Below are 21687 nucleotides of genomic sequence, written 5' to 3' on the forward strand. Positions count from 1 at the left end.
CTATGAGGTTCTAGAAGAAAGTGGCGACCGTCCAGAAGAGCTAACAATTAGTACCCCCCTCACAAGAATGCAGGAGGGACCATGGCCAAAAGGGGTGAGCTGATGCCCACAGAGGACAAGGCAACACCTGTAGGGGTAAATCTAATCTCCTGGAATCTGATTCACAAATGTTGGCAAATATGCTTGAAAAGTGGATAGAACCTTCTAGACGCCTCAGTCTCCTGTACAGCAGAGAGAACCTTCTAGACGCCTCAGTCTCCTGTACAGCAGAGAGAACCTTCTAGACGCCTCAGTCTCCGGTACAGCAGAGAGAACCTTCTAGTCGCCTCAGTCTCCGGTACAGCAGAGAGAACCTTCTAGACGCCTCAGTCTCCGGTACAGCAGAGAGAACCTTCCAGATGCCTCAGTCTCCGGTACAGCAGAGAGAAACTTCTAGATGCCTCAGTCTCCGGTACAGCAGAGAGAACCTTCTAGACGCCTCAGTCTCCGGTACAGCAGAGAGAACCTTCTAGACGCCTCAGTCTCCTGTACAGCAGAGAGAACCCTCTAGACGCCTCAGTCTCCTGTACAGCAGAGAGAACCTTCTAGACGCCTCAGTCTCCGGTACAGCAGAGAGAACCTTCCGGACGCCTCAGTCTCCTGTACAGCAGACACTCTCTATGACTTACTATACAGTATATTTGCTTCTCAGAGGGGCTTCTCTTTTTGAGGTGCTGCCCCCTCTGGGCCCCCCACCATATTGAGTACATCTCGTAGCCCCGCTTTCCCCAGGCAGATTGCAGGGTTTACCTCCAGGCATTTCCGTCAGCTCGTTTAATGGCGGCACGGACTCCAGTTTGTCGGCGTATTCCTTCCCCGCCTGGCGCTGCGCATAGCGAGCCTCAATCTCTTTCTTGGTCCTGGGGATCCGACACTTGAAGATGCAGCAGAGGGTGATGACTGCACAAGGAGAGAGGCGGTTGTCAGTTGTCAGTCACTTCTTACATTGTTCTGTGTGTGTCAAACCAAGCAGTATATACCGGTATATACCAGTATATGCCGGGGGGGGGGGCGGGGAGGGGGGTAGGCTCCGCCCCTCACAGAACTAAGGACCACAAGGTAAGATCTGTCAATGCAGCTCTGGATGTGACTGGAGTATAGTAGAGTGTGGAGCAGCAGGAGTGTGAGTGCAGCCCCTGCAGCGCCCCCTACTGTTATATTGTTTATACAGACACCTATTACACACATCAGTTCATAGAAAAGCTGAGTGGTGAATGCTGAAGAGGTGAGGCTGATGTAAGAGGTGCACTCAATGTAAATAAATACTGAATATTACTATATGGCGGTATTATGTGGGTTCCTTATATTTCGATATTACATATTATTAATATATGGCAGTATTATGTGGGTTCCTTATATTTCGATATTACATATTATTAATATATGGCGGTATTATGTGGGTGCATTCTATTTAGCTATTACATATTATTACTATATGGCGGTGTTATGTGCCTGCCTTATATTTAGATTTTGTATATTGTTACTATATGGCGGTATTATGGGGGTGCCTTCTATTTAGATGTTGCATATTATTACAATATGGCGGTATTATGTGTCTGCCTTATATTTAGATGTTGTATATTATTACTATATGGCGGTATTATGTTGGTGCGTTATACTTAGATGTTACATGTTATTACTATATGGCGGTATTATGTGGGTGCCTTCTATTTCGATATTACATATTATTACTAGAAGGCGGTATTATGTGTCTGCCTTCTATTTAGATATTATATATTATTACTATATGGCGGTATTATGTGGGTTCCTTATATTTCAATATTGCATATTATTACTATATGGCCGTATTATGTTGGTGCATTATACTTAGATGTTACATGTTATTACTATATGGCGGTATTATGTTGGTGCTTTATACTTAGATGTTACATGTTATTACTACAGTCATGGCCAAAAGTTTTGAGAATGATACAAATAGTAATTGTTACAAAGTCTACTGCTTCAGTTTCCTAATGGCAATTTGCAGATACTCCAGAATGTTATACAGAGTGATCAGCTTAACAGCAATTACTTGCAAAGTCAATATTTGCCTAGAAAATGAACTTTATCCCCCAAAACATATTTCAACATCATTGCAGCCCTGCCTTAAAAGGACCAGCTAACATCGTTTCAGTGATTGCTCCAGTAACACAGGTGTGGGTGTTGATGAGGACAGGGCTGGAGATCAATCTGTCATGATTAAGTAAGAATGACACCACTGGACACTGTAAAAGGAGGCTGGTGCTTGGCATCATTGTTTCTCTTCTGTTAACCATGGTTATCTCTAAAGAAACGCGTGCAATCATCATTGCACAAAAATGGCCTAACAGGGAAGAGTATCGCAGCTAGAAAGATTGCACCGCAGTCACCAATCTATCGCATCATCAAGAACTTCAAGGAGAGAGGTTCCATTGTTGGCAAAAAGGCTCCAGGGCGCCCAAGAAAGACCAGCAAGCACCAGGACCATCTCTTAAAAGTGTTTCAGCTGCGGGATCGGGCTACCAGCAGTGCAGAGCTTGCTCAGGAATGGCAGCAGGCAGGTGTGAGTGCATCTGCACGCACTGTGAGACTGCGGAGACTCTTGGAGCAAGGCCTGGTCTCAAGGAGGGCAGCAAAGAAGCCACTTCTCTCCAGAAAAAACATCAGGGACAGACTGATATTCTGCAGAAGGTCCAGGGAGTGGACTGCTGAGGACTGGGGGAAAGTCATTTTCTCTGATGAATCCCCTTTTCGATTGTTTGGGACATCTGGAGAACAGCTTATTGGGAGAAGAGGAGGTGAGCGCTACCACCAGTCTGGTCTCATGCCAACTGTAAAGCATCCTGAAACCATTCATGTGTGGATCAGTCAGGATTTGGTCCAGAAGGTGATTGAGAGCTGCCAGGGAGAATTGCAGAGGTCCTGAAGAAGAAGAAGGGGCAACACTGCAAATATTACACCGCTGCATTAACTCCTTCTAACTGTCACTATAAGCTTTTATTACTCAGAATACGATTGCAATTCTATTTCTGTATGTGATAAAAACATCCGACAAACACACAGAAACCAGAGGGAGCAGATCATGTGACAAGAGAAGATTTGTGGCACTCTCAGAACTTTTGGCCATGACTGTATATGGCGGTATTATGTTGGTGCAATATACTTAGATATTACATGTTATTTCTATATGGCGGTATTATGTTGGTGCGTTATACTTAGATATTACATGTTATTTCTATATGGCGGTATTATGTTGGTGCGTTATACTTAGATATTACATGTTATTTCTATATGGCGGTATTATGTTGGTGCGTTATACTTAGATATTACATGTTATTTCTATATGGCGGTATTATGTGGGTGCCTTATATTTAGATGTTGTATATTGTTACTATATGACGGTATTATGTTGGTGCGTTATATTTAGATATTACGGTACATGTTATTTCTATATGGCGGTATTATGTTGGTGCATTATATTATTACTATATACAATCAGCAGCAGATCCCCAGTAGTCACCAGTGGCAGTGTGATGAAACAACAGAACAAATAAAATTGTAACATTGAACAGTTGAGCTTTCCATGTGTCAGAGACTTACTGACGGCCAAGACAAAGATGGAGAAAACTCCGATGACCTGCCAGAGGCGCAGCCCCCAGAACACCACGGTCTCCGAGGTCACTGGGTCCGGCTTCTTCTTAGGGGGATCTGTCGGGGCCTGAAAGGAGAAACAGAAGCCTTTATAGAGCAGAACCGGAAGGGGCGGCCGAGACAAGGGTCAGGGGTCAGGGGTCCGGGCTGCACTCTGGGGTATTGGTGTATAGAGTGGCGGTTACCAACTAAGAGAAAGATGAGACTCCACGGATTGTTATACCCCAAATCAACCACCCCAATCCCCCATACCCCCCCCCCCCCCCCCCCCGACTCCAATTCCCACACACACACACAAACTTTACTAGCTTTGGCATTGCCAAATATCTATTCGGACGTGCAAATAATAATAGTGCCCCATATAATAGTGATAACCACAGTGCCCCATATAATAGTGATAACCACAGTGCTCCATATAATAGTGATAACCACAGTGCCCCATATAATAGTGATAACCACAGTGCTCCATATAATAGTGATAACCACAGTGCTCCATATAATAGTGATAATCACAGTGCCCCATATAATAGTGATACCCACAGTGCTCCATATAATAGTGATAACCACAGTGCCCCATATAATAGTGATAACCACAGTGCTCCATATAATAGTGATAACCACAGTGCTCCATATAATAGTGATAACCACAGTGCCCCATATAATAGGTATAACCACAGTGCTCCATATAATAGGTATAACCACAGTGCTCCATATAATAGTGATAACCACAGTGCTCCATATAATAGTGATAACCACAGTGCTCCATATAATAGTAATAACCACAGTGCTCCATATAATAGTGATAACCACAGTGCCCCATATAATAGGTATAACCACAGTGCTCCATATAATAGGTATAACCACAGTGCTCCATATAATAGGTATAACCACAGTGCCCCATATAATAGTGATAACCACAGTGCTCCATATAATAGTGATAACCACAGTGCCCCATATAATAGTGATAACCACAGTGCTCCATATAATAGTGATACCCACAGTGCTCCATATAATAGTGATAACCACAGTGCCCCATATAATAGTGATAACCACAGTGCTCCATATAATAGTGATAACCACAGTGCTCCATATAATAGTGATAACCACGGCGCCCCATATAATAGTGATAACCACAGTGCTCCATATAATAGGTATAACCACAGTGCCCCATATAATAGTGATAACCACAGTGCTCCATATAATAGTGATAACTAGAGATGAGCGAACACTAAAATGTTCGAGGTTCGAAATTCGATTCGAACAGCCGCTCAATGTTCGTGTGTTCGAACGGGTTTCGAACCCCATTATAGTCTATGGGGAACAGATACTCGTTAAGGGGGAAACCCAAATCCGTGTCTGGAGGGTCACCAAGTCCACTATGACACCCCAGGAAATGATGCCAACACCTCTGGAATGACACTGGGACAGCAGGGGAAGCATGTCTGGGGGCATCTAACACACCAAAGACCCTCTATTACCCCAACATCACAGCCTAACAACTACACACTTTACACACTCAATACCACCTCTCTGACAGTAGGAAAACACCTTGAAACATGTGTATTTGGCACTTGCAGTGAGGAGAGCTTGTCACCAGCAGTGAATTTGGCCCTTGTAGTAAGTTGAGGTTGGCACCAACATTTGTTTTGAAAATCAGGGTGGATTGAGCCTCTAACCAGCAGAGTTTGGGCAAATTCATGGTGGAGGGAGCCTCTAAAAACCCCAGTTTGGACCAATTCATGGTGGAGGGAGACTCTAAAAACCCCAGTTTGGACCAATTCATGGTGGAGGGAGACTCTAAAAACCCCAGTTTGGACCAATTCATGGTGGAGGGAGCCTCTAAAAACCCCAGTTTGGACCAATTCATGGTGGAGGGAGCCTCTAACCAGCCCAGTTTGGACCAATTAATGGTGGAGGGAGCCTCTAAACAGCCAAGTTTTGGGAAATTCATGGTGGAGGGAGCCTCTAACCAGCCCAGTTTGGACCAATTCATGGTGGAGGGAGCCTCTAAACAGCCCAGTTTGGGCAAATTCATGGTGGAGGGAGCCTCTAAACAGCCCAGTTTGGGCAAATTCATGGTGGAGGGAGCCTCTAAAAAACCCAGTTTGGACCAATTCATGGTGGAGGGAGCCTCTAATTAGCCCAGTTTGGACCAATTAATGGTGGAGGGAGCCTCTAACCAGCCCAGTTTGGACCAATTAATGGTGGAGGGAGCCTCTAAACAGCCAAGTTTTGGGAAATTCAAGGTGGAGGGAGCCTCTAACCAGCCCAGTTTGGACCAATTAATGGTGGAGGGAGCCTCTAACCACCCCAGTTTGGACCAATTCATGGTGGAGGGAGCCTCTAACCACCCCAGTTTGGACCAATTCATGGTGGAGGGAGCCTCTAAACAGCCCAGTTTGGGCAAATTCATGGTGGAGGGAGCCTCTAACCAGCCCAGTTTGGACCAATTAATGGTGGAGGGAGCCTCTAAACAGCCCAGTTTGGGCAAATTCATGGTGGAGGGAGCCTCTAACCAGCCCAGTTTGGACCAATTAATGGTGGAGGGAGCCTCTAAACAGCCAAGTTTTGGGAAATTCATGGTGGAGGGAGCCTCTAACCAGCCCAGTTTGGACCAATTAATGGTGGAGGGAGCCTCTACCCACCCCAGTTTGGGCAAATTCATGGTGGAGGGAGCCTCTAACCAGCCCAGTTTGGACCAATTAATGGTGGAGGGAGCCTCTAAACAGCCAAGTTTTGGGAAATTCATGGTGGAGGGAGCCTCTAACCAGCCCAGTTTGGACCAATTCATGGTGGAGGGAGCCTCTAAACAGCCCAGTTTGGGCAAATTCATGGTGGAGGGAGCCTCTAAAAAACCCAGTTTGGACCAATTCATGGTGGAGGGAGCCTCTAATTAGCCCAGTTTGGACCAATTAATTGTGGAGGGAGCCTCTAACCAGCCCAGTTTGGACCAATTAATGGTGGAGGGAGCCTCTAACCACCCCAGTTTGGGCAAATTCATGGTGGAGGGAGCCTCTAACCAGCCCAGTTTGGACCAATTAATGGTGGAGGGAGCCTCTAACCAGCCCAGTTTGGACCAATTAATGGTGGAGGGAGCCTCTAACCACCCCAGTTTGGACCAATTCATGGTGGAGGGAGCCTCTAACCAGCCCAGTTTGGACCAATTAATGGTGGAGGGAGCCTCTAAACAGCCCAGTTTGGGCAAATTCATGGTGGAGGGAGCCTCTAAAAAACCCAGTTTGGACCAATTCATGGTGGAGGGAGCCTCTAATTAGCCCAGTTTGGACCAATTAATTGTGGAGGGAGCCTCTAACCAGCCCAGTTTGGACCAATTAATGGTGGAGGGAGCCTCTAAAAAACCCAGTTTGGACCAATTCATGGTGGAGGGAGCCTCTAAACAGCCCAGTTTGGGCAAATTCATGGTGGAGGGAGCCTCTAACCAGCCCAGTTTGGACCAATTAATGGTGGAGGGAGCCTCTAAACAGCCAAGTTTTGGGAAATTCATGGTGGAGGGAGCCTCTAACCAGCCCAGTTTGGACCAATTAATGGTGGAGGGAGCCTCTAACCAGCCCAGTTTGGACCAATTAATGGTGGAGGGAGCCTCTAACCAGCCCAGTTTGGACCAATTAATGGTGGAGGGAGCCTCTAAACAGCCAAGTTTTGGGAAATTCATGGTGGAGGGAGCCTCTAACCAGCCCAGTTTGGACCAATTCATGGTGGAGGGAGCCTCTAAACAGCCCAGTTTGGGCAAATTCATGGTGGAGGGAGCCTCTAAAAAACCCAGTTTGGACCAATTAATGGTGGAGGGAGCCTCTAATTAGCCCAGTTTGGACCAATTAATTGTGGAGGGAGCCTCTAACCAGCCCAGTTTGGACCAATTAATGGTGGAGGGAGCCTCTAACCACCCCAGTTTGGGCAAATTCATGGTGGAGGGAGCCTCTAACCAGCCCAGTTTGGACCAATTAATGGTGGAGGGAGCCTCTAACCAGCCCAGTTTGGACCAATTAATGGTGGAGGGAGCCTCTAACCACCCCAGTTTGGACCAATTCATGGTGGAGGGAGCCTCTAACCAGCCCAGTTTGGACCAATTCATGGTGGAGGGAGCCTCTAAACAGCCCAGTTTGGGCAAATTCATGGTGGAGGGAGCCTCTAAAAAACCCAGTTTGGACCAATTCATGGTGGAGGGAGCCTCTAATTAGCCCAGTTTGGACCAATTAATTGTGGAGGGAGCCTCTAACCAGCCCAGTTTGGACCAATTAATGGTGGAGGGAGCCTCTAACCACCCCAGTTTGGGCAAATTCATGGTGGAGGGAGCCTCTAACCAGCCCAGTTTGGACCAATTAATGGTGGAGGGAGCCTCTAACCAGCCCAGTTTGGACCAATTAATGGTGGAGGGAGCCTCTAACCACCCCAGTTTGGACCAATTCATGGTGGAGGGAGCCTCTAACCAGCCCAGTTTGGACCAATTCATGGTGGAGGGAGCCTCTAAACAGCCCAGTTTGGGCAAATTCATGGTGGAGGGAGCCTCTAAAAAACCCAGTTTGGACCAATTCATGGTGGAGGGAGCCTCTAATTAGCCCAGTTTGGACCAATTAATTGTGGAGGGAGCCTCTAACCAGCCCAGTTTGGACCAATTAATGGTGGAGGGAGCCTCTAACCACCCCAGTTTGGGCAAATTCATGGTGGAGGGAGCCTCTAACCAGCCCAGTTTGGACCAATTAATGGTGGAGGGAGCCTCTAACCAGCCCAGTTTGGACCAATTAATGGTGGAGGGAGCCTCTAACCACCCCAGTTTGGACCAATTCATGGTGGAGGGAGCCTCTAACCACCCCAGTTTGGACCAATTCATGGTGGAGGGAGCCTCTAAACAGCCCAGTTTGGGCAAATTCATGGTGGAGGGAGCCTCTAACCAGCCCAGTTTGGACCAATTAATGGTGGAGGGAGCCTCTAAACAGCCCAGTTTGGGCAAATTCATGGTGGAGGGAGCCTCTAACCAGCCCAGTTTGGACCAATTAATGGTGGAGGGAGCCTCTAACCACCCCAGTTTGGACCAATTCATGGTGGAGGGAGCCTCTAACCACCCCAGTTTGGACCAATTCATGGTGGAGGGAGCCTCTAAACAGCCCAGTTTGGGCAAATTCATGGTGGAGGGAGCCTCTAACCAGCCCAGTTTGGACCAATTAATGGTGGAGGGAGCCTCTAAACAGCCCAGTTTGGGCAAATTCATGGTGGAGGGAGCCTCTAACCAGCCCAGTTTGGACCAATTAATGGTGGAGGGAGCCTCTAAACAGCCAAGTTTTGGGAAATTCATGGTGGAGGGAGCCTCTAACCAGCCCAGTTTGGACCAATTAATGGTGGAGGGAGCCTCTAACCACCCCAGTTTGGGCAAATTCATGGTGGAGGGAGCCTCTAACCAGCCCAGTTTGGACCAATTAATGGTGGAGGGAGCCTCTAAACAGCCCAGTTTGGGCAAATTCATGGTGGAGGGAGCCTCTAAACAGCCAAGTTTTGGGAAATTCATGGTGGAGGGAGCCTCTAACCAGCCCAGTTTGGACCAATTCATGGTGGAGGGAGCCTCTAAACAGCCCAGTTTGGGCAAATTCATGGTGGAGGGAGCCTCTAAAAAACCCAGTTTGGACCAATTCATGGTGGAGGGAGCCTCTAAACAGCCCAGTTTGGGCAAATTCATGGTGGAGGGAGCCTCTAACCAGCAGAGTTGGGGGAAATCAGGGTGGAGGGAGCCTAGTATTAGCAGAATTGTGCAACGCTTATGGTGGATGAGTATGAGGATGCGGAGGAATTGGAGAGGTTGAGTACAGACATGGAGTTTCATGTTGGGGTGCTTTACACAGGTGGGCACAAAAATGACGGCTCTACCCAGTGGTGGTTCATTTTTATCAAAGTGAGCCGGTCGGCACTCTCAGCTGACAGACGGGTGCGCTTGTCAGTGATGATGCCACCGGCTGCACTGAACACCCTCTCAGATAGGACGCTGGCGGCAGGACAGGACAGCACCTCCAAGGCATATAGGGCAAGTTCAAGCCACAGGTCCAACTTCGACACCCAATACGTGTAGGGCGCAGAGGGGTCGGAGAGGACAGGGCTGTGGTCGGAAAGGTATTCCCGCAACATGCGCCTATACTTCTCACGCCTGGTGACACTAGGACCCTCCGTGGCGGCACTTTGGCGAGGGGGTGCCATCAAGGTGTCCCAGACCTTAGACAGTGTGCCCCTCGTTTGTGTGGACCGGTGAGAACTTGGTTGCCTACTGGAGGAACTGCCCTCCCTGCCGCCAACGTCACATGCTGGAAACATCTCCATCATATTCTGCACCAATTGCCTGTGGCAAGCATTGATGCGATTGGCCCTCCCCTCTACCGGAATAAAAGACGAGATGTTGTTTTTATACCGGGGGTCAAGGATAGCAAAGATCCAGTACTGGTTGTCCTCCATGATTTTGACAATACGCTTGTCGGTTGTAAAGCACCCCAACATGAACTCAGCCATGTCTGCCACAGTGTTAGTTGGCATGACTCCTCTGGCCCCACCGGAAAGTTCAATCTCCATTTCCTCCTCATCCTCCATGTCTACCCATCCGCGCTGCAACAATGGGACGATTCGAAGTTGCCCGGAAGCCTCCTGTATCACCATCACATCATCGGACAACTCTTCTTCCTCCTCCTCCTCCTCCTCCTCCTCCATTAAACGCAGTGAAGCGGACAGATGTGTGGACCTACTCTCCAGCTGTGACGGATCGGATGCTATCCCTAACTCCTCTGTGTGATCTGAGTTATCCCTGATGTCAATCAGGGATTCTCTCAGAACACACAAGAGCGGGATTGTAAGGCTCACCATCGCATCCTCAGAGCTCACCCTCCTTGTGGACTCCTCAAAGACCCGTAGGATGTCACAAAGGTCTCTCATCCATGGCCACTCATGGATGTGAAACTGAGGCAGCTGACTTTGTGGCACCCTAGGGTTTTGTAGCTGGTATTCCATCAAAGGTCTCTGCTGCTCAACCACTCTATTCAACATCTGAAACGTTGAGTTCCAGCGTGTGGGGACGTCGCACAAAAGCCGGTGTTGTGGCACATGCAGGCGTTGCTGGAGAGATTTTAAGCTAGCAGCGGCTACTGTCGACTTGCGAAAGTGGGCGCACATGCGCCGCACTTTCACCAGTAGCTCTGGAACATTGGGGTAGCTCTTTAGGAAACGTTGCACCACTAGGTTGAAGACGTGGGCCAGGCATGGAACATGTTGGAGTCCGGCAAGCTCCAGAGCTGCTACCAGGTTCCGGCCGTTATCACAAACGACCATGCCTGGGCCCAGGTGCAGCGGCTCAAACCATATTGCCGTCTCATCGAGGAGGGCATCCCTCACCTCGGAGGCAGTGTGCTGTCTGTCCCCCAAGCTGATCAGCTTCAGCACAGCCTGCTGACGTCTACCAACGCCAGTGCTGCAACGTTTCCAACTCGTAGCTGGGGTCAATCTAACAGCGGAGGAGGAGGCGGTGGCGGAGGAGGAGGCGGTGGCGGAGGAGGAGGCGGTAGAGGAGGAGGAGGAGGAGGGGGGTGTTCTTCTCGTGTCCCTGCCAGGAATGTTAGGCGGGGAGACGAGGTACACCGGGCCAGTTTGGGAAGCAGTCCCAGCCTCAACTACATTCACCCAGTGTGCCGTCAGTGAAATGTAGCGTCCCTGTCCGCATGCACTTGTCCACGCGTCGGTGGTCAAGTGGACCTTTGTGCAAAGCGCGGAACTAAGGGCCCGCCTGATGTTGAGTGACACGTGCTGGTGCAAGGCGGGGACGGCACACCGGGAGAAGTAGTGACGGCTAGGGACGGCATAGCGAGGTGCCGCAGTTGCCATCAGGTCCAGGAAGGCGGGAGTTTCAACAAGCCGGAACGCCAACATCTCCTGGGCCAGCAGTTTAGCGATGTTGGCGTTCAAGGCTTGCGCGTGTGGGTGGTTAGCAGTGTATTTCTGCCGCCGCTCCAATGTCTGAGAGATGGTGGGTTGTTGTAAAGAAACGCCTGATGGTGCCTTTGATGGTGCAGGAGAAGGAGATAAGACAGGACCAGGGGAGGATGAGGTAGAAGTCAACAAAGTGGCGGAGGCAGATGAAGTGGTGTCCTGGCTCGTCCTCTGGAGTGCATCGCCAGCACAGTCAGCAGTGGCAGTGGCAGAGGCAGAGGCAGAGGCAGTGGCAGTGGCGTGAACGGCAGGCGGCCTTTGTCCTGCCGTTGCTGCCTGCCACTGATTCCAGTGCTTGGATTCCAAATGACGGCGCATTGAAGTGGTGGACAGGTTGCTCTTCTCAGAGCCCCTAATCAATTTCGAGAGGCAAATTGTGCAGACAACACTATATCTGTCCTCGGCGCATTCCTTGAAAAAACTCCACACCTTCGAGAAACGTGCCCTCGAGGTGGGAGTTTTTCGGGGCTGGGTACGAACTGGAACATCTTGGGAGATTCCGGGTGTGGCCTGGCTTCGCCTAAGCTGCTGACCTCTGCCTCTAGCTACCCTTTTTGGTGCTGCACCTGCCTCAACATCCACACTACTTTCCCCGCTTGACATCCCCCCTGTCCAGGTCGGGTCAGTGTCCTCATCATCCACCACTTCCTCTTCCAACTCCTGTCTCATCTCCTCCTCCCGCACAATGCGCCGGTCAACTGGATGCCCTGACGGCAACTGCGTCACATCATCGTCGATGAGGGTGGGTTGCTGGTCATCCACCACCAAATCGAACGGAGATGGAGGAGACTCTAGTGTTTGAGCATCTGGATACAGATGCTCCTCTGTTAGGTTCGTGGAATCGTGACGTGGAGAGGCAGGTTGAGGGACAATGAAAGGAGCGGAGAACAGCTCTGGGGAGCAGGGACAGTTTGGGTTATTGTTCTGTAAAGCTTCGGAATTTTGGGAGGAAGGAAGACAAGACTGTTGGGTAATAGGAGGAGAGGAGGCAGAGTCTGACTGGCTGCTGGACAATGTGCTGTAAGCGTTCTCTGACAGCCATTGCAAGACCTGTTCCTGGTTCTCGGGCCTACTAAGGTTTGTACCCTGCAGTTTAGTTAATGTGGCAAGCAACCCTGGCACTGTGGAGTGGCGCAATGCTTGCTGCCCCACAGGAGTAGGCACGGGACGCCCTGTGGCTTCACTGCTACCTTGCTCCCCAGAACCATTCCCCCGACCTCGCCCACGGCCTCGTCCACGTCCCTTTCCGGGAGCCTTGCGCATTTTGAATTCCTAGTTAGAAATTGGCACTATATACCAGTAGTAAAAATTGTGGGTGCACGTAACCCCAATATATTCTTTGAATTCCCAGTCAGACACTGGCACTATATGGCAGTAGCAAGAAATGAGGGTATTTGTATTCCCAATATATTCTTTGAATTCCCAGTCAGACAATGGCACTGTATACCAGTAGTAAAAATTGTGGGTGCACGTAACCCCAATATATTCTTTGAATTCCCAGTCAGACACTGGCACTATATGGCAGTAGCAAGAAATGAGGGTATTTGTATTCCCAATATACTCTTTGAATTCCCAGTCAGACAATGGCACTGTATACCAGTAGTAAAAATTGTGGGTGCACGTAACCCCAATATATTCTTTGAATTCCCAGTCAGAAACTGGCACTATATGGCAGTAGCAAGAAATGAGGGTATTTGTATTCCCAATATACTCTTTGAATTCCCAGTCAGACAATGGCACTGTATACCAGTAGTAAAAATTGTGGGTGCACGTAACCCCAATATATTCTTTGAATTCCCAGTCAGAAACTGGCACTATATGGCAGTAGCAAGAAATGAGGGTATTTATAACCCCAATATATTCTTTGAATTCCCAGTCAGACAATGGCACTGTATACCAGTAGTAAAAATTGTGGGTGCACGTAACCCCAATATATTCTTTGAATTCCCAGTCAGAAACTGGCACTATATGGCAGTAGCAAGAAATGAGGGTATTTATAACCCCAATATATTCTTTGAATTCCCAGTCAGACAATGGCACTGTATACCAGTAGTAAAAATTGTGGGTGCACGTAACCCCAATATATTCTTTGAATTCCCAGTCAGAAACTGGCACTATATGGCAGTAGCAAGAAATGAGGGTATTTGTATTCCCAATATACTCTTTGAATTCCCAGTCAGACAATGGCACTGTATACCAGTAGTAAAAATTGTGGGTGCACGTAACCCCAATATATTCTTTGAATTCCCAGTCAGACACTGGCACTATATGGCAGTAGCAAGAAATGAGGGTATTTGTATTCCCAATATACTCTTTGAATTCCCAGTCAGACAATGGCACTGTATACCAGTAGTAAAAATTGTGGGTGCACGTAACCCCAATATATTCTTTGAATTCCCAGTCAGAAACTGGCACTATATGGCAGTAGCAAGAAATGAGGGTATTTATAACCCCAATATATTCTTTGAATTCCCAGTCAGACAATGGCACTGTATACCAGTAGTAAAAATTGTGGGTGCACGTAACCCCAATATATTCTTTGAATTCCCAGTCAGACACTGGCACTATATGGCAGTAGCAAGAAATGAGGGTATTTATAACCCCAATATATTCTTTGAATTCCCAGTCAGACAATGGCACTGTATACCAGTAGTAAAAATTGTGGGTGCACGTAACCCCAATATATTCTTTGAATTCCCAGTCAGAAACTGGCACTATATGGCAGTAGCAAGAAATGAGGGTATTTGTATTCCCAATATACTCTTTGAATTCCCAGTCAGACAATGGCACTGTATACCAGTAGTAAAAATTGTGGGTGCACGTAACCCCAATATATTCTTTGAATTCCCAGTCAGACACTGGCACTATATGGCAGTAGCAAGAAATGAGGGTATTTGTATTCCCAATATACTCTTTGAATTCCCAGTCAGACAATGGCACTGTATACCAGTAGTAAAAATTGTGGGTGCACGTAACCCCAATATATTCTTTGAATTCCCAGTCAGAAACTGGCACTATATGGCAGTAGCAAGAAATGAGGGTATTTGTATTCCCAATATATTCTTTGAATTCCCAGTCAGACAATGGCACTGTATACCAGTAGTAAAAATTGTGGGTGCACGTAACCCCAATATATTCTTTGAATTACCAGTCAGAAACTGGCACTATATGGCAGTAGCAAGAAATGAGGGTATTTGTATTCCCAATATATTCTTTGAATTCCCAGTCAGACAATGGCACTGTATACCAGTAGTAAAAATTGTGGGTGCACGTAACCCCAATATATTCTTTGAATTCCCAGTCAGACACTGGCACTATATGGCAGTAGCAAGAAATGAGGGTATTTGTATTCCCAATATACTCTTTGAATTCCCAGTCAGACAATGGCACTGTATACCAGTAGTAAAAATTGTGGGTGCACGTAACCCCAATATATTCTTTGAATTCCCAGTCAGAAACTGGCACTATATGGCAGTAGCAAGAAATGAGGGTATTTATAACCCCAATATATTCTTTGAATTCCCAGTCAGACAATGGCACTGTATACCAGTAGTAAAAATTGTGGGTGCACGTAACCCCAATATATTCTTTGAATTCCCAGTCAGACACTGGCACTATATGGCAGTAGCAAGAAATGAGGGTATTTGTATTCCCAATATACTCTTTGAATTCCCAGTCAGACAATGGCACTGTATACCAGTAGTAAAAATTGTGGGTGCACGTAACCCCAATATATTCTTTGAATTACCAGTCAGAAACTGGCACTATATGGCAGTAGCAAGAAATGAGGGTATTTGTATTCCCAATATATTCTTTGAATTCCCAGTCAGACAATGGCACTGTATACCAGTAGTAAAAATTGTGGGTGCACGTAACCCCAATATATTCTTTGAATTACCAGTCAGAAACTGGCACTATATGGCAGTAGCAAGAAATGAGGGTATTTGTATTCCCAATATATTCTTTGAATTCCCAGTCAGACAATGGCACTGTATACCAGTAGTAAAAATTGTGGGTGTATATAGCCCCAATTCTATTGCTAGGGGACTTGCAGGGTATTTCTGGGGTGAAGGTGGGGGGGCACACCGTTGGAACGGGTATCGGGGTATATATCGGGTATACGGGAATACACTGACAGTGTATTCCATTCAGGATCCTGGGAAAGCTGGGTTGCGGCGATTGAGCCCGTCAGTGCCACGTTACACTGACAAGCTTCTCCCTGGAATTTAGCTCTTACAAGAGCTGTTGGTTGTCTTCTCCTTCCTATCCTAGCCTGTCCCTGCCTACCCAGAATCTAAGCCCTAGCTAGCTGGACGGAAACCTCCGTCCTCGGTGAATTGCAAGCTCAGAATGACGCGAAGCTGGGCGTCGCTGTTCTTTTAAATTAGAGGTCACATGTTTTCGGCAGCCAATGGGTTTTGCCTACTTTTTTCAACGTCACCGGTGTCGTAGTTCCTGTCCCACCTACCCAGCGCTGTTATTGGAGCAAAAAAGGCGCCAGGGAAGGTGGGAGGGGAATCGAGTAATGGCGCACTTTACCACGCGGTGTTCGATTCGATTCGAACATGCCGAACAGCCTAATATCCGATCGAACATGAGTTCGATAGAACACTGTTAGACAACCGTCTAACATCCATATTTCCGGACCCCCCTCTCCTGTGCTATAGACAGCCACCAAACCTCAGGAATATGATGGTCAGTAGCTCACTAACATCCCCAACCAACGCAGGAACATTTCCATGTGGGAATAAGAGGTGCAAAACCTGCCCCCACATACTGACCACTGACAGGATAGAGATACCAAACTCGAACAAGGAATATAACATTCCAGGTACCTTCACCTGCAGCACATCCAATGTAGTGTATTTAATTATGTGTACCAAATGCTCCACTGATAATCTGTATGTTGGAGAGACCGGACAGCAACTTAGACTGCGCATGAACTCACATCGCCATACTATTAAAGAACAAAGATCTGACCTTCCCGTGTCAAAACATTTTTGCAGGGGGGACCACAACATTACCAATGACATGAAAATTCTGATTTTGAGAGGGAATTTCAGATCTAAGAGAGAAAGACGCATACATGAATATAAATTCATGACATTGTTTCGGACACTAGAGTGTGGGATTAATGCATCACAGGGGTTCATGTCTTTTTACAGTAGTGTGTGATCTGACAAGGACCTGTAAGTGTTTATATTGTCTCCACCAATTACCACATTGTCTCTAGCAAATGTCTCCACCAATTGCTTACATTGTCTCACCAACTACTAACAACCCCCCCCCTCCTCCTGAAATCTAACACCCTTTGTGCCTGCTCTGTGTATATATATATATATATATATATATATATATGCATCCTTCAAAAATGTTTTTAAATTTGCTTTGACAAAGGAGCCTTGCGCTTCGAAACGTTAGCCATTTGTCATCATTATGAGTTAGCCATTAAAAAGGTATCAACTACTGAAGATTACCAAGTTTTCGTGTTTTTTTATATTTCCAACCCACTGGCTAACACGGTACAACAACGAACATTTCCGCTCATCTCTAGTGATAACCACAGTGCCCCATATAATAGTGATAACCACAGTGCTCCATATAATAGGTATAACCACAGTGCCCCATATAATAGTGATAACCACAGTGCTCCATATAATAGTGATAACCACAGTGCCCCATATAATAGTGATAACCACAGTGCTCCATATAATAGTGATAACCACAGTGCTCCATATAATAGGGATAACCACAGTGCTCCATATAATAGTGATAACCACAGTGCCCCATATAATAGTGATAACCACAGCGCCCCATATAATAGTGATAACCACAGTGCCCCATATAATAGTGATAACCACAGTGCCCCATATAATAGGTATAACCACAGCACCCCATATAATAGTGATAACCACAGCGCCCCATATAATAGTGATAACCACAGCGCCCCATATAATAGTGATAACCACAGCGCCCCATATAATAGTGATAACCACAGCGCTCCATATAATAGGGATAACCACAGTGCCCCATATAATAGGGATAACCACAGTGCCCCATATAATAGTGATAACCACAGTGCCCCATATAATAGTGATAACCACAGTGCCCCATATAATAGTGATAACCACAGTGCTCCATATAATAGTGATAACCACAGTGCTCCATATAATAGTGATAACCACAGTGCCCCAAATAATAGTGATAACCACAGTGCTCCATATAATAGGTATAACCACAGTGCTCCATATAATAGTAATAACCACAGTGCCCCATATAATAGTAATAACCACAGTGCCCCATATAATAGTGATAACCACAGTGCCCCATATAATAGTGATAACCACAGTGCCCCATATAATAGGTATAACCACAGCGCTCCATATAATAGTGATAACCACAGTGCGCCATATAATAGGTATAACCACAGTGCTCCATATAATAGTGATAACCACAGTGCTCCATATAATAGTGATAACCACAGTGCTCCATATAATAGTGATAACCACAGTGCCCCATATAATAGTGATAACCACAGTGCCCCATATAATAGGTATAACCACAGTGCTCCATATAATAGTGATAACCACAGTGCTCCATATAATAGTGATAACCACAGCGCCCGATATAATAGTGCTAACCACAGTGCTCCATATAATAGTGATAACCACAGCGCCCCATATAATAGTGATAACCACAGCGCTCCATATAATAGTGATAACCACAGCGCTCCATATAATAGTGATAACCACAGCGCCCCATATAATAGTGATAACCACAGTGCCCCATATAATAGGTATAACCACAGTGCTCCATATAATAGGTATAACCACAGCGCTCCATATAATAGTGATAACCACAGCGCTCCATATAATAGTGATAACCACAGCGCTCCATATAATAGTGATAACCACAGCGCTCCATATAATAGTGATAACCACAGCGCTCCATATAATAGTGATAACCACAGCGCTCCATATAATAGTGATAACCACAGCGCTCCATATAATAGTGATAACCACAGCGCTCCATATAATAGTGATAACCACAGCGCCCCATATAATAGTGATAACCACAGTGCCCCATATAATAGGTATAACCACAGTGCTCCATATAATAGGTATAACCACAGCGCTCCATATAATAGTGATAACCACAGCGCTCCATATAATAGTGATAACCACAGCGCTCCATATAATAGTGATAACCACAGCGCTCCATATAATAGTGATAACCACAGCGCTCCATATAATAGTGATAACCACAGCGCTCCATATAATAGTGATAACCACAGCGCTCCATATAATAGTGATAACCACAGTGCTCCATATAATAGTGATAACCACAGTGCCCCATATAATAAGAAGACAAGAGTGCCCCATATAATAGTGATAACCACAGCGCCCCATGTAATAGGTATAACCACAGTGCCCCATATAATAGTGATAACCACAGTGCCCCATATAATAGTGATAACCACAGTGCCCCATATAATAGTGATAACCACAGTGCTCCATATAATAGTGATAACCACAGTGCTCCATATAATAATGATAACCACAGTGCCCCATATAATAGTGATACCCACAGTGCTCCATATAATAGGTATAACCACAGTGCTCCATATAATAGTGATAACCACAGTGCTCCATATAATAGTGATAACCACAGCGCCCCATGTAATAGGTATAACCACAGTGCTCCATATAATAGGTATAACCACAGTGCCCCATATAATAGTGATAACCACAGTGCTCCATATAATAATGATAACCACAGTGCCCCATATAATAGTGATACCCACAGTGCTCCATATAATAGTGATAACCACAGTGCTCCATATAATAGTGATAACCACAGTGCGCTATATAATAGTGATAACCACAGTGCTCCATATAATAGTGATAACCACAGTGCGCTATATAATAGTGATAACCACAGTGCCCCATGTAATAGTGATAACCACAGTGCTCCATATAATAGTGATAACCACAGCACCCCATATAATAGTGATAACCACAGTGCCCCATATAATAGTGATAACCACAGTGCCCCATATAATAGTGATAACCACAGCACCCCATATAATAGTGATAACCACAGTGCTCCATATAATAGTGATAACCACAGTGCTCCATATAATAGGTATAACCACAGCGCTCCATATAATAGTGATAACCACAGTGCTCCATATAATAGTGATAACCACAGTGCCCCATATAATAGTGATAACCACAGTGCTCCATATAATAGGTATAACCACAGCGCTCCATATAATAGTGATAACCACAGTGCTCCATATAATAGTGATAACCACAGCGCTCCATATAATAGTGATAACCACAGTGCTCCATATAATAGTGATAACCACAGTGCCCCATATAATAGTGATAACCACAGCGCTCCATATAATAGTGATAACCACAGTGCCCCATATAATAGTGATAACCACAGTGCGCCATATAATAGGTATAACCACAGCGCTCCATATAATAGTGATAACCACAGTGCGCTATATAATAGTGATAACCACAGTGCCCCATATAATAGTGATAACCACAGTGCTCCATATAATAGTGATAACCACAGTGCTCCATATAATAATGATAACCACAGTGCCCCATATAATAGTGATAACCACAGTGCTCCATATAATAGTGATAACCACAGTGCTCCATATAATAGTGATAACCACAGTGCTCCATATAATAGTGATAACCACAGCGCCCCATGTAATAGGTATAACCACAGTGCTCCATATAATAGGTATAACCACAGTGCCCCATATAATAGTGATAACCACAGTGCTCCATATAATAATGATAACCACAGTGCCCCATATAATAGTGATACCCACAGTGCTCCATATAATAGTGATAACCACAGTGCTCCATATAATAGTGATAACCACAGTGCGCTATATAATAGTGATAACCACAGTGCTCCATATAATAGTGATAACCACAGTGCCCCATATAATAGTGATAACCACAGCGCCCCATATAATAGTGATAACCACAGTGCCCCATATAATAGTGATAACCACAGCGCCCCATATAATAGTGATAACCACAGTGCGCTATATAATAGTGATAACCACAGTGCCCCATGTAATAGTGATAACCACAGTGCTCCATATAATAGTGATAACCACAGCACCCCATATAATAGGTATAACCACAGCGCTCCATATAATAGTGATAACCACAGTGCCCCATATAATAGTGATACCCACAGTGCTCCATATAATAGTGATAACCACAGTGCTCCATATAATAATGATAACCACAGTGCCCCATATAATAGTGATAACCACAGTGCTCCATATAATAGTGATAACCACAGTGCGCTATATAATAGTGATAACCACAGTGCCCCATGTAATAGTGATAACCACAGTGCTCCATATAATAGTGATAACCACAGCGCCCCATGTAATAGGTATAACCACAGTGCTCCATATAATAGTGATAACCACAGCGCCCCATATAATAGTGATAACCACAGTGCCCCATATAATAGGTATAACCACAGCGCCCCATATAATAGTGATAACCACAGTGCTCCATATAATAGTGATAACCACAGTGCCCCATATAATAGTGATAACCACAGCACCCCATATAATAGTGATAACCACAGTGCTCCATATAATAGTGATAACCACAGTGCGCTATATAATAGTGATAACCACAGTGCCCCATGTAATAGTGATAACCACAGTGCTCCATATAATAGTGATAACCACAGCACCCCATATAATAGTGATAACCACAGTGCCCCATATAATAGTGATAACCACAGTGCCCCATATAATAGTGATAACCACAGTGCTCCATATAATAGTGATAACCACAGCGCTCCATATAATAGTGATAACCACAGTGCCCCATATAATAGTGATAACCACAGCGCTCCATATAATAGTGATAACCACAGCGCCCCATATAATAGTGATAACCACAGTGCGCCATATAATAGGTATAACCACAGCGCTCCATATAATAGTGATAACCACAGTGCGCTATATAATAGTGATAACCACAG

At 45.8% G+C, this 21687-nt stretch overlaps 1 protein-coding gene across 1 annotated transcript in view; it reads right to left on the bottom strand.

Annotated features, from left to right (window-relative positions):
* Positions 1-789: 789 nt before the first annotated feature.
* The window catches only part of LOC142188971 (transmembrane inner ear expressed protein-like), a gene marked incomplete at its 3' end in the record, with an annotated part of 38342 nt that continues 17444 nt past the window's right edge, over positions 790-21687 (bottom strand). Inside the window, exons 2-3 of the mRNA XM_075262084.1 lie at positions 3619-3736; positions 790-939 (exon numbers count right to left, since the gene is read on the bottom strand). Of these exons, the coding sequence (XP_075118185.1) occupies positions 790-939; positions 3619-3736 (268 nt within the window). The remainder of the gene's footprint in view (positions 940-3618; positions 3737-21687) is intronic.

Source organism: Leptodactylus fuscus, unplaced genomic scaffold (assembly GCF_031893055.1).
Source record: "Leptodactylus fuscus isolate aLepFus1 unplaced genomic scaffold, aLepFus1.hap2 HAP2_SCAFFOLD_885, whole genome shotgun sequence".
NCBI lineage: Eukaryota > Metazoa > Chordata > Amphibia > Anura > Leptodactylidae > Leptodactylus > Leptodactylus fuscus.